The sequence below is a fragment of the Mytilus edulis genome, chromosome 4, assembly GCF_963676685.1.
Source record: "Mytilus edulis chromosome 4, xbMytEdul2.2, whole genome shotgun sequence".
In the NCBI taxonomy this organism is placed as follows: domain Eukaryota; kingdom Metazoa; phylum Mollusca; class Bivalvia; order Mytilida; family Mytilidae; genus Mytilus; species Mytilus edulis.
In genome coordinates, this window is record NC_092347.1 from 61177648 (window position 1) to 61192720 (window position 15073).

The following is a 15073-nucleotide window of genomic DNA, read 5'->3' on the forward strand; positions in this document are numbered from 1 at the left end:
ACAACTGATACAGTTGACCTATTGCTTATAAATTAAGAAAAAAAGACCAAAACAAAAATACTTAACACTTAGCAATGAACCATGAAAATGAGGTCAAGGTCAAATAAAACCTGCGCGACTGACATGTAGATCATAAAGTATTTCCATACACCAAATATAGCTGACCTATTGCATATAGTATTAGAAAAATAGACCAAAACTCAAAAACTTAACTATAACCACTGGCATGAAAATGAGGTCAAGGTCAGATGACACCTGTAATCTAGACATGTACACCTTACAATCATTCCATACACTAAATATAGTTGACCTATTGCATATAGTATTAGAAAAACAAACCAAAACACAAAAACTTAACTATAACCACTGAACCATGAAAATGAGGTCAAGGTCAGATGACACCTGCCAGTTGGACATGTACACCTTACAGTCCTTCTATACACTGAATTTACTAGACCTATTTCTTACAGTATCTGAGATATGGACTTCACCACCAAAACTTAACCTTGTTCACTGATCCATAAAATGAGGTCGAGGTCAAGTGAAAACTGTCTGACCATGAGGACCTGGCAAGCTACCGACATATAAAATATAGTTATCCTATTACTTATAATAAGAGAGAATTTAACATTACAAAAAATTTGAACTTTTTTTTCAAGTAGTCACTGAACCATGAAAATGAGGTCAAGGACATTGGACATGTGACTGACGGAAAGTTCGTAACATGAGGCATCTATATACTAAGTATGAAGCATCCAGGTCTTCCAGCTTCTAAAATATAAAGCTTTTAAGAAGTTAGCTAACGCCGCCGCTATCACTATCCCTATGTCGACCTTTCTGCAACAAAAGTTGCAGGCTGGACAAAAAACAACAATGTAAACTTTTATGGTATTTTTTAAAATACATGCAACATTGTGTTCTGAGGAAAGAATATATCAGTTAATTGTTGTCAATTTTGTGTTCCATCACAATAACAATACCAAAGATTTCCAATCCATGAAAACAAGCAAAACCAAATGCTTATACCAAAGAACAATATAGTTGGGAAAAACTGAATAAGATGTGCATGAAAGACGACACAATAAGGAAAAAGTTTTATGTCTTTAAAAACCATAATCTGGAAATTTAATTAGATATTGTTTCAAAGAGAGGTTTCCAGCTTATGTAAATTTGAATAACTTTTTATTGGAATCAAGCAAACACAAGAAGTTGATTTGTGACTACAGGTTGCACTTTGTAAATACAACTGTTCTCAAACCACACCTCTTTTGGGGAGATCTTGAATATGCATAGAAAATTTATTTTGTTTACATACTGGTTCCCAGTTATGCTCTCTGTGTTCCATCTCACAGAGACATAACTTGGGAATGTTACCAGTAAATAAACATGTGAATATTGTTTACATTGAAAACCGTGGTAATCCTTCATTCGAGGTAGGGGTAGTTAAGAAAATTAGTGTTAGTTTAAACTCTGAGAAGTTCAGGGCATATGAACGATGAAATAATGCTGCACAGCCCTATATTTTGACCTTTGAAATAAACAGCTGCGCCATGAGCGCATGATAGGCCCGACGTCTTGTGTTGAAGTTTAATGCAATAATCATAAATAGTTTCTGAGAAAGTTTTAAGCAATAATCATATATTGTTTTTGAGACACGGCGGGACATGTGAAACCCCCAACCCTGATTTTTTTTTACAAAAAACTAAATATCACTAAAATAAAATTTTGAATCAAAACCAAAAGGTATACAGATCTTTAGATTAATATAACAAAGAAGTGTGTAAAGATTTAAGCAATAATCATAAATTATTTTTGAGATACGGCGCGACATGTAAAAAAAACCTCCCCTGTTTAACAAAATACTCAATAACTCCAAAATAAAGTTTTGAATCATCACCAAAAAGTATACAGATCTTAAGATTAATATAACAAAGAAGTGTGTAAAATTTTAAGCAATAATCATAAATTGTTTTTGAGATACGGCACAACATGTAAAAAAAAACTCCCCCTTTTTTACAAAATACTCAATAACTCAAAAATGAAATTTTGAATCATCACCAAAAAGTATACAGATCTTTAGATTAATATAACAAAGACATGTGTAAAGTTTTAAGCAATAATCATAAATCGCTTTTGCGATATGGTGCGACATGTAAAAAAACCCTCCCCCTTTTTTTACAAAATACTCAATTACTCAAAAATAAAATTTTGAATCATCACCAAAAAGTGTACATATATTAAGATTAATATAACTAAAAAGTGTATAAAGTTTTAAGCCATAATCAAGATTCGTTTTTGAGATACGGTGCGACATGTGAAAAAAACACACCCCTGTTTTAGTTACAAAGTGTCGTAACTCAAAAAGTTTTAATCTTATGTTCACCAAAAAGAATACAGATCATTTGACCATCATAAGAAACAACTATGTTAAGTTTCATAAAATTTGGATAAGTCGTTCTCAAGTTACGGTGCGACATGTTTACGCCGGACAGACAGACGGACAGACAGACGGACGGACACCGGACATTTGTATACAGTAATACGTCCCTTTAAAATTTTGACGGGCGTATAAAAAATGAACTTTCAATTCTAGCATAATATTTTTTTCAAAATTTCATAGTAAAAATGGTACAGTTTGAGCCGTAAAAGGAGTTCCTATGGGAAATTGCATTGTCAATATTTACAGAAATGCAACCTACAACTATATATATATCTAATATTTAAATTTTTTATCTATAATCTAAAACTAACTTTTTAAATTCCAGTTCATTCAACATTTCTTCTTGTTTAGCTTTCTTCAATTCTTCTTTCTTTGTCTGTGTTTCAGGATCAAACTCATCTAATGTTATATCTTCATAAAGACCATCTTCTGGATCACAGAGGATAAACCTAAAATACGGTTGTAGAATAAAATTTGAAGTTAATTAGCAAGAAAGACTTTACATGTACATTGTTTTGAGGAGGACATAAACAAAGCAATACTTGATTAATATATCATAAAAGAAATTAGGAAATGTCACTGAAAACTATATGTTCTACAACGTTTTGGTTCAGTAAGTTGTATAAAAGGACTCATTCCTGATTAAGCTAATTGAGGCATTTGTAATTCTAACTGTTAACAAACACTTTATATCAGTGTAATAATGAGACTTTCTCACAAGTTAGAAAAGAAAAAACAACCAATATAAATCTTTAAGAATATGTCAAAGTGGGATTTTCTCTTCTGTGAATACATCAACATTGCATGAAAACTGAGAAAATAAATAACTGTGAAGTTGACTAAAAAAAGGACAGAAATCTTATGATCTTTATAACGTAAAATCAACAATTAGTTTGAGTTTTAAGAATAATTTCTTTGTTCAAATACTAAGCTAAATGGACGCTTTAAAGGTACAAAGTATTATTTTCATTGTTTAAATGTCTAGATATCATGTAGTACACATAACCTTGACATATAACCATGACAATTATCTTGATCTGTTCAGGTAATACAAAAGTAAACACCGGGATATTATTTGACAACCGAAATAATTAAGTGATCAAGAATATCAATTATATTTATAGACAAAATTGTTAAACTAAATTACCATAATGGCATTATCAAAATCATTTCAGAAAGGACAAGTTTCAATGTTATGTCAGATGTGTGATGAATCAAAGGAGATTAAATGGAAATGTATACAATGTGACTTTCTCTTGTGTACAAAATGTCAGAAACTTCATAAAAAAGTGAAATCAACTGACCAGCATACAATTATAGATATAAAGGACATTTCTTCTCACCAGCAACAGATTAAGGATAAACTAGATTTAAGTAACATTCAATGTGGAATTCATAGTGAACACAACTGTTTCTTATTTTGTCAATCTTGTGAAGTAGTTGTCTGCCCTTTGTGTATAACAAAAATTCATAACAAACACACTATGGTTGAACTAGCTGAAGGATATCAACTTACATTGAAATCAATGAAAACATTTAATTCTGAGATTGAAGAGGAAATAGATCAAAATGAAGAAGTATTATCTGAACTTGGAATTTTGAAATCTTCAGAAGACCGCAAATATGAATTGGAAAAGCAGAATATTCTCAACCGAGAAAAAATATTAAAGGATGAAGTTGAAAAGCATACCAATGAACTTTTGAAAGAACTTGATCAGAGAAAGGAAATTCTGATGCAATCAGTGAATAATGCTCGAAATAGATCACAAAAGATCAACAAAGATTTAGACCTTAGGAGAAAGAATTTAAACCAGGCCTTAAATTCAAATATTGCTCATCAAGTTTTCAACATATATTCGGAGGAGAAAACTTCAAGACAACAAAGAATAGTACCTGCCAACCCTAAATTTAAAAAGTTGCCAAAGTTTGTCCCAGGTAAAAATGTAGTTCAAGATTTCTACGTTGGAGAATTAAAGGAATCTGATGATGACCAACAGATATTTGAATTTAAAGTGATAAAGCAATACAAAACAGAGCTAATGAGTGTTCACAATTTAGTCTGTTGTGATGACCGAAGTATTTTTATCACTGCTTATCCAAACCATAAACTACATAAACTAAAATTAACAAATGAATCATTATGTGATTTGCACACTTTTAAGACATACATATCTAACATGGCATTACTACCATCAGGTGACCTACTTCTATCTACACACGAATCAAACCTTACAATACTTTCCTGTAGTACCAGTAAAGTGAATCCAACAAAGTTCAGTGTAAATCCTTTAATAACCCTTGGTGTCCATGTAACAAGTGACCATAAGATCTTAGTGGGTGTAAGAGAGAACCAAACGAAACACTTGCCTGTCAATGGTCCAAGACAAGTTATCATGATGAGTATGGATGGAGAAAAAGAAAAAGTGTATCACACTGACAACAAAGGGAAATTGATATTTACTCTTCCACGAAGAATAACTACAGACAATGACAATAACATTTACGTCATTGATATTCTAGATGAAGAATATAATGGTAGGATAGTGGCATTGGATAAGACAAACAGAATGAGATGGATATACACCGGTAATCCAGATATAAACAAGAAACAAACTATGAAACCTAAAGATTTGGTGGCTGTAAAAACTGACAACATTATAGTTACAGACGATCATCATCACATGATTCATATCCTCAATACTACAGGAGAGTGCATTCATTACCTTAACACTAAGGATCAGTTAGGTATTGAGTGTCCATTCTCTTTAGACATAGACAGTACAGGCACACTGTACATAGGCTGTAATAAATATGAAGGTGAACCCAATGAAGCCAAAATATATACTGTTTCTGGATTCTGATTAACTGATTTTAATTACTTTGATAGCTTGTAATGAGATCATTCCTCTTTTCTTGCTTTTATGAAAATAAATTGTATTTCAAATTCATGAATTAATTGCATGAATTTGAACAGACTTATTTGAACAACAATAAAACTGACTATAACTTATCGCTCCATGTATTTTTGTAAAAATGTACTTTAGAAATTGCTACACATCAACAAGAGTGCACATCCTGAAATTTCTTGACTGCTTGTTTTTATAATCAAAACTGAATAATAATGATGAATTCATGGTCAAATAAACCCTTTCAAAAGGACATTGTCAATGTTCACCTTGATACACAAAATATAGTTGATATATTAGTTAAATGTACCTGATGAACTGACAGAACAATGAAAAATTAACATAAGCAATGAACCATGAAAATTAGGTTAAAGTCAATTAAACCCTGCCACACAGACATCTTCATATGCATACAAGCTGCAGTTTCAAATGTTGTCTGTTTTTTTAACTTTTACTCTGTAGCTAAAATAGATCAACATTTCAGAGAACAGCGAAAGGCCAAGTCAATGATTTCTACATAGATTTGTAAAGTAAGAGATTCTAAAACATGGTCAATAAGTGCTTTTTTAAATGCCATAAATTCAGAATAATCCCTTGACGTTATATCGAATAGACAGACAAAATATTACAGTCATTCCTTATAATTTAATTCTAAATTCCATTCAAACCGGAGTTAATCATGAAAAAAACGCTGATGATGTCACGTTCAAATGACAAAATTATTTCTATGAGCTGATAAACAAAACAATGTCAGCCAATCAGAAGACATGTTACATCCGAAATTAAATTATATCATTACATTAAAAAGAAAGATATGGTATGATTGCCAATGAGACAAGACACCAAAATTACACAGTAATTAACAGATATAGCTATAGTTACAGTATGGCAAGTTCCTGTAAAGATAGGCCTGGTTTACCTATACATGTATACATGTACAATCATCAAATTGTGAAATATGAACATCTCAGGTTTTCAGGAGCTAACCTTTTGGTTAATATTCAATAACAATATGCTGCGATATTATCTATTTCATACAAGGTACATGAAAGGTAAATACAGCAGCACCATTCATACATGTAATGAGCTTATAAAACTTTGGTATCTTCCGACCAACAATTAAATTTTGCAGCAGCCTCAAAATGAAGCTTGTACTCAAGCTAGTTAGTTGTACCATCATGGATTGATGGTTTGGTATATTGAAGACTGGCCTGATGACCTAATCCCAATTAAGTTACATTAGAAATTGTATGATCAAATGAACAATCATTGTTAACTTTTGGGTACATTATCTAAAACATCAATTTATCACATGGTCTTTTATTTTGGTTATCTATGTACTATCTTAAAAGTGACTCAATCAGGTTTTTAAGTTTTCTTTTTTTTCATTAGCTATCTTGTAACTGAGTTTCAAATTCACCACCATGGTCCCCATAGGTATTCAAATTTCCGCTGAACTGGTTGACACTATTTGTAATAACCTCAACTTCCGTATAGTGGGTTATTTTCCTGGGATGTAAATTTTTGCTTATTTTTAGCAGATAGAACAAAATCACCAAAATAAATTCCACCAATTTAAAAGAGTATATGCAAAGGAATTGATAAAAGTTTTGAACCGCCAAATTTTTTAATATATCTTATTTAATGAAAATTGCGAAATATTACACCCGCGAAAATAACCTGCTATACAGTAATAGAAAAACAAAGGATATGGAGTATCCATTGATGACATAAAATCAGTTAATGCACAACAAAAAGCTAATAAATAGTGCTTTTATTGCTTTTCTTCATCTTAAAGTCACAGCCAGGCCTTCAAGAAGAAGCAAATAAAAACTCTCATCTCACTGCAAGTTTATTTTAAACATGTTTAACAAGTAAGTCAATGAGGTTCATCAAAAATAAATATTCAGCTTCTAGTTTCTTCTATCTAGACATGGTTCATCAAATTTGTTCAAGGCAATGGTAGAGTAGCAGGCAAAAAAGGCTAAGTGACTGGTTTCATTATGGCCCAGAAACTCATTAACACTGACTTACTTAGAAGTATTAATTGTACAACAGATAACAAGATTGCATTTAAGCTTTACAATTATTATATATAAAACATCTAATGCCCTACAAAGTACAAATTATTAACATAAAACCCACCAAAGCAGTTTGAAAATGAAAAAGAGGTACTTATTCCCAGAGACCCTGCTAACAATAATAACATACAATAACTATAAAAGTATATGTAATGTTCAACAAATGTCTTTGTATACACAGGCTAACAGTTAATGACCAACATTAAAGTGAAATTGAGTGTTTACTGAGTAGCCCCAAAAAGTTGTACGTACAAACCTACAGACTACCCTCTTAACAAAAACAATAGTATCTGACCCTCATTAACTGACAAAACCATTAAAAATTTACTTTGACAATGATCCATGAAAATGAGATCAAGGTCAGATGAAACCTCCATGACAGCTACACCTTATAATCAATCCATATACAAAATACAGTTACTCTATTGCTTTTAGTACCTGAGAAATAGACCAAACCACAAAAAGCTAAACATGATTCATTGAACCCTGAAATAAAGGTCAAGGTCAGATGAAACCTGCCAGTCTGTACATTTTACAATTTCTATACACCAAATAGAGTTGACCTATAACTTATAGTATCTGAGATACTGACTTGACCACCAATCTTATATCTTCCTCACTGATCCATGAAATGAGGTTGAGGTCAGGGTGAACCCTGTCATTTAGATATTTAGACATTGCAAGGAACACATATAACAAATTTGGTTGTTCTATTACTCATAATAAGTGAGAAATTCCTATGACAAACTAGAGGCTCTAAAGAGCCTGTGTCGCTCACCTTGGTCTATGTGAATATTTAACAATGGACACAGATGGATTCATGACGAAATTGTGTTTTGGTGATGGTGATGTGTTTGTAGATCTTACTTTACTAAACATTCTTGCTGCTTACAATTATCTCTATCTATAACAGTACTTTCTGTGGAAAATGTTATTGAAAATCTTCAAATTTTTAGAAAATTGTTAAAAATTGACTATGAAGGGCAATAACTCCTTAGGGGTTCAATTGACTATTTTGGTACTGACTTATTTTTAGTTCTTACTTTGCTGTACATTATTGCTGTTTACAGTTTATCTCTATCTATAATAATATTCAAGATAATAACAAAAAAACAGCAAAATTTCCTCAAAATTACCAATTCAGGGGCAGCAACAAAACAACCGATTATCCGATTCATCTGAAAATTCCAGGGCAGATAGATCACGACCTGATCAACAATTTTACTTCCTGTCAGATTTGCTCTTAATGCTTTGGTTTTTGAGTTATAGGCCAAAAACTGCATTTTACCCCTATGTTCTATTTTTAGCCATGGCGGCCATCTTGGTTTGTTGGCCGAGTTACCGGACACATCTTTTTAACTAGATACCCCAATGATGATTATGGCTAAGTTTGGTTAAATTTGGCCCAGTAGTTTCAGAGGAGAAGATTTTTCTAAAAGATTACTTAGATTTACGAAAAATGGTTAAAAATTGACTATAAAGGGCAATAACTCCTAAAGTGGTCAACTGACCATTTTGGTCATGTTTGACTTATTTGTAGATCTTACTTTGCTGAACATTATTGCTGTTTACAGTTTATCTCTATCTATAATAATATTCAAGATAATAACCAAAAACAGCAACATTTCCTTAAAATTACCATTTCAGGGGCAGCAACCCAACAATGGAATGTCCGATTCATCTGAAAATTTCAGGGCAGATAGATCTTGACCTGATGAACAATTTTACACATGTCAGATTTGATCTAATTGATTTGGTTTTTGAGTTATAAGCCAAAAACTGCATTTTACCCCTATGTTCTATTTTTAGCCATGGCAGCCATCTTGGTTGGTTGGCCGGGTCGACGGACACATTTTTTTAAACTAGATACCCAAATGATGATTATGGCCAAGTTTGGTTAAATTTGGCCCAGTAGTTTCAGAGGAGAAGATTTTTCTAAAAGATTACTAAGATTTACGAAAAATGGTTAAAATTTGACTATAAAGGGCAATAACTCCTAAAATGGTCAACTGACCATTTTGGTCATGTTGACTTATTTGTAGATCTTACTTTGCTGAACATTATTGCTGTTTACAGTTTATCTCTATCTATAATAATATTCAAGATAATAACCAAAAACAGCAAAATTTCCTTAAAATTACCATTTCAGGGGCAGCAACCCAACAACGGAATGTCTGATTCATCTGAAAATTTCAGGGCAGACAGATCTTGACCTGATGAACAATTTAACCCCGTCAGATTTGCTCTTAATGCTTTGGTTTTTGAGTTATACCCCTATATTCTATTTTTAGCCATGGTGGCCATCTTGGTTGGTTAGGCGGGGCACCGGACACATTTTTTAAATTAGATACCCCAATGATGATTATGGCCAAGTTTGGTTAAATTTGGCCCAGTAGTTTCAGAGGAGAAGATTTTTGTAAGAGTTAACGCAGGACGACGACGACAGACAACGGACGCCGGACACCAAGTGATGAGAAAAGCTCACTTGGCCTTTCGGCCAAGTGAGCTAAAAAAACAGTCACTAAACAATGAAAATGAAGTCAAGGTCAGTGGACATATGACAGACGGAAACTTCAAAACATAAGGTATTTGCATACAAAAGTATGCAGGATCCAGATCTTGTACCTTCTAAAATATAAATTTTATACAAATAGTTTACACTTGTGTGAACACCACTGCCGTCTCTGGATTTAAATAAAACAAGAGGCTGTCACAACAACAGCAAACCGGATTTATTAACATTTATTTGTGTCCTGGCAATATCACAAGAACCATAACTGATGAATACTGAAAGTGAAAATTGTCAATATCAAATTTGACCTCCATTTTGTAGTCAGTATCAACATATTAAAATTTGAAAAGCTTAGATTGAATGGTTCATTAGTAAATGCAACAACGTGAATGGAAACACCATTTTACGATCTTTCAAGAACCATAACTCCTGAACGGTAAAAGTCAAAATCGTCATTATTGTACTTGACCTCTATTTTGTCATCAGTAACAACATATAAAAATTTCAAAAGCTTTGGTTGAATAGTTTATGAGAAAATGCACGGACACGACTGGAAACACCATTTTTCAATCTTTCAAGAACCATAACTCCTGAACGGTAAAAGTCAAAATCGTCATTATTGAACTTGACCTCCATTTTGTCATTAGTAACAATATATTAAAATTTGGGAAGCTTTGGTAGAACAGTTCATGCGTAAATGCACGGACACAACTGGAAACTCCATTTTTCAATCTTTCAAGAACCATAACTCCTGAACCGTAAAAGTCAAAATCGTCATTATTGAACTTGACCTCCATTTTGTCATCAGTAACAACATATTAAAATTTGGGAAGCTTTGGTAGAACAGTTCATGTGTAAATGCACAGACACGACTGGAAACTCCATTTTTCAATCTTTCAAGAACCATAACTCCTGAACGATATAAGTCAAAATCGCCATTATTGAACTTGACCTTCATTTAGTTGTCAGTAACAACATATTACATCCCCAAATCAATTACCGACATTTTTGTCACAAAAATCTGGTTAAAAATAAAGAAAATGAACCAGTTTTAATGTAAAAGTAAATTGACCTACCTTCCTCCATCCTCCCCTTTTTCAATAGCCAACAATGCCTGTAAATCTGTCCCTTTAAGTCCAAACTCTAACAATTCTCTCATGGCATCTATGTTGTAAGGAATTCTTTCTATACATTCATGGAAAACCCACGATCTTTTCTTAATCTTACTCTGAAATAGTACAATAATTTCTCTTACATGAGTTTCCAATAAACAAAAATGTTTCATGTTGGATTTCGTTACTGATCACAGAAAAGAAGAAGCCAGAAAACATAACAAAAATGTTTACAAAAAAGAGAGGATCTCACATCTTAAAATGTTGTCCTGTTCATAAAGTTTAACTACAGTATTTTTTTCAGTTCCTTTCACATGGCTTTGCAATGGCAGACATTTTAGCAAACCCCTTTAATACAAGAATAAACTAATAAATACCAAAACAAATATCATCCAACCACAACAGCTGTAGATCATTGGTTCCTGCAGTAAGGTACATTTGACCCTGGTTTCCAAATATGTGTACATGTATTTTTATATTTCCTTAACTAATGTTAGTGATCATCCTGTTGGAAGCTGCACTGTTCAGGTTTTTTATAGTGTGTGTTTTCTTGGTGTCTAGAAATACAAAAGAAGGTTTGTGAGCACAAAAAACTGGTTTTAACCCCAACACATTTAGTATGTAAACCAAACCAGGTTATCTGGACCCTGTGTTGTTTCTTGATGTTTGTCTTTGTTTGTTTCTAGAGGAGTCAGTTGTCGGACTAGGCATGTTTTTTTTGTACTGTCCAATATTGTTGATAATTTCTGTTATCCTTTAAAATCTTTTATTCATAAAATAATTAATGTTCTCACCAAATAATCTTGAATAGATGCAATAGATACATCAGATTTCTTCCATTGTCTCTGGTATACTCTGTCTGTATCTAGACCGTAAGCTTTAGCCAGCTCTAATGCCTCTCCATACTCTTCATGGTCAATCTGGGAAAAAAAATTGATGTGTAATAAATAGAACACATCTACATGCAGCAAATATGTAACTACAAGTAAATATTCATAAACATGAGGAAAAGCAACAATAGAAAGTTTAGACTAACCGAAAAATATTAAAGTTTTTTTTTTAATTGCCAGCCAAAACAATTGAACAAAAGTGTTAAGGGGGGTGGGGTAAAAGGGGGGCTTTTAATCCATTGCAATCAATAAGTCAAAGGAGGAATAGAATTGGTCTTCTTTCATATATGTATACTTGATAAGAATTTTTAAAATACGTATACATTGTATTGACTGACCCCATTAGTTAGGATTAGTTGTATGGATTGGTCATATTCACCTTTTTTTTATACAAGTTTTCCCTTTGATTATAAAATTTCAAACCTACAATATGTTCCATAGGGATCTTGTTAACAGAAGGATTTATGTAACAATGTAATGAACACAGATATGTCTACCCCTGGTATTATATTTGTGAACCCCCTCTTTACTACACAGGATTACTTTACCAAGTTAACGTTTATTCACCTTTCTTGTATACAGTTCCTCTGGAGTAGTTGATTTTAAACAAACTAGTCTGTATGTTCTGTTAATTATTCTGAAGAAAAAAAATTTATTTCAAAAATGACAAAATTGTATCAGTAAAAATTTATCTAAGGTCTGACATAACACAGAAATGCACCTATCAACAAAAGATAATAATTTTTTTCTTAGTATCTGCATCCTGGATATGGATTTGAAAGTGGAGGAGTAATTTCAGTATGGGCATTAATTACTACCTGATATTCATGACATTGTGAAAAAAAGAATTAATACTTTACATAACTGTAACTTGATGAAAGAAATATTTCCAGAACCACCACTGATAGCTTATCGAAGAGATAGAAACTTAGCAGACATAATTGTACATGGAAAACTAAATAAGATCACCAAAAAAGTACCAACTACAGCAGTAACAAAACATGTAAAGAAGAATGTGAAGTTTGCGATATAGAAAGAAATGAAGAAAAAATTATACTCGGAGATAAAACATTCAACCTCAAAAAGAACATTCATGGATGTCAACTAGTAAACCTTATTTATGGACTTCACTGTGAAAAATGTAACCACTATGTCTATGTTGGAGAAACAGAAAGATCACTCAACGAAAGAATAAAAGAGCATCTTGCAGTTATCAGACATGATAGAGATACAGCTGTGGCGGAACATTTTAACCAAGAGGATCATTGTAAAGAAGACATCACAGTTCAGGTTCTGCAACAAATTTATGATAAATCCGCAAATTACAGGAGATATATTGAGGCACAATGGATGCAAAAACTAAATACAATTAGACCATTTGGAGTTAACGTTAAAAAGGAATGACTTTAATTGATTAAAACTTATATAATTTAACTTTAATTCATACAAAAGTATTGTGACGTCATGTTATTGTGACGTTAAAGTATTATGACGTCATGACGTTTCCAAGGACATTTATCTATAACATCTTTTCAATGATTGAAAAGAAAATACAAATGCAATGTCAGCCATGTAGTTGAGAGGAAAAATAAAGAACTGAAGAAGGCCAATGGCCGAAACGTCTTGAGAAATTGGTTTATTTAAACAATTATATATAGTATGTTCCCTATTGGAATTTTGAAAACAAGGATAAAATACATGTGTCAAGAAACAAAACAAATATGAAACTTTAAAGATCTTTGTTGTTGATGCATGGGCTCTATGGTTCTTTTCCAAAAACATCAATGGAAATCTACCTGTTTTCTTTGAATTATTTTGGAAAATCAAATGAATTCTATGTGTAATGTCATGAATATAACGCAAATACATATATTTTTAACAAAAAATATATATTCTTTCTATTCATTGTATTGGCTATTATTCATTATGATATTGGTCAATAAGTCCTTATTTAAATTGTAGCTAGAAATAGGGGCCTTTGATCAAATATTTTTGCAATGACCTAATTATGCTAATTTACATTGACTATAAATTTTCAACAGCTTAATACTTATGTTTGTGTCTTTTCATATATGAGCTGCATTGGACAAAAATCTACCTTATGCAAATATATCAACAAATCTGTGAACTTATTTTGGTTGAGAAAATATATATATGCAAAGTATGCAACTGTTTGAAAATGGAGTTGATATTAGACCCCTACAAAACCAACCAAAATTCATCTTTTATTTTGTATTCGAATACAGTATTCCAAAACCAATCAAAGTCTTGTACTAGTACATGTATATGTGCACTTGCATGAGTTCGATTTCTATGCAATGCAGCTCATATATTACCCATGTTCCAACTCTATTTCTGCTTTCTAATCAAAACCTTCATCATTTATTTTACAAAAGTTAAAAAAAACAAGAATGTGTCCTCAGTACACGAATGCCCCACTCGCACTATCATTTTCCATGTTCAGTGGACCGTGAAATTGGGGTAAAAACTCTAATTTGGCATTAAAATTAGAAAGATCATATCATAGGGGACATGTGTACTAAGTTTGAAGTCGGTTGGACTTAAACTTCATCAAAAACTACCTTGACCAAAAACTTTAACCTGAAGCGGGACAGACGGACAGACGGACGGACGAACGAACGAACGGACGGACGGACGGACAGACGCACAGACCAGAAAACATAATGCCCCTCTACTATCGTAGGTGGGGCATAAAAAAATGTGTCAAATAAAAATACAAACTGGTCTATAAAAGAAAATCAACCATATAAATTAAAATTTATGAATCCTACTTTGGTCTTTTTCTTGGTGGTTGAAATCTTTCCATGTCTGTAACATAATAAAGGACATCTTTTGTTAGTTTGGTTGTCTTGGAAACAAAGGAAGTTTCTTCATCATCACTGTCTTCAAATTCTTCTTCAGATGTATCACCAAGTCTTCTTTTCTGAGGGAACACACATTCAACCTACAAGATAAGAATTGTACATCTATTATCTGAATTGCATATCAACTTCCATTATCACTGAACTAGCAACATATTTGTTAAGGGGCCAGCTGAAGGACTCCTCCGGGTGCGGGAGTTTCTTTTGCTGCATTGAAGACCTATTGCTAACCTTCAGCTGTTGTCAGCTC

The 15073-nt window shown here is 32.4% G+C and overlaps 1 protein-coding gene across 1 annotated transcript in view; it reads right to left on the reverse strand.

Annotated features, from left to right (window-relative positions):
* Positions 1–15073, reverse strand: part of LOC139521939 (NBAS subunit of NRZ tethering complex-like) — a 97180-nt gene that overhangs the window by 66741 nt on the left and 15366 nt on the right. Inside the window, exons 14-18 of the mRNA XM_071315701.1 lie at positions 14734–14906; positions 12509–12578; positions 11846–11971; positions 11016–11167; positions 2752–2889 (exon numbers count right to left, since the gene is read on the reverse strand). Coding sequence (XP_071171802.1) covers positions 2752–2889; positions 11016–11167; positions 11846–11971; positions 12509–12578; positions 14734–14906 — 659 coding nt within the window. The remainder of the gene's footprint in view (positions 1–2751; positions 2890–11015; positions 11168–11845; positions 11972–12508; positions 12579–14733; positions 14907–15073) is intronic.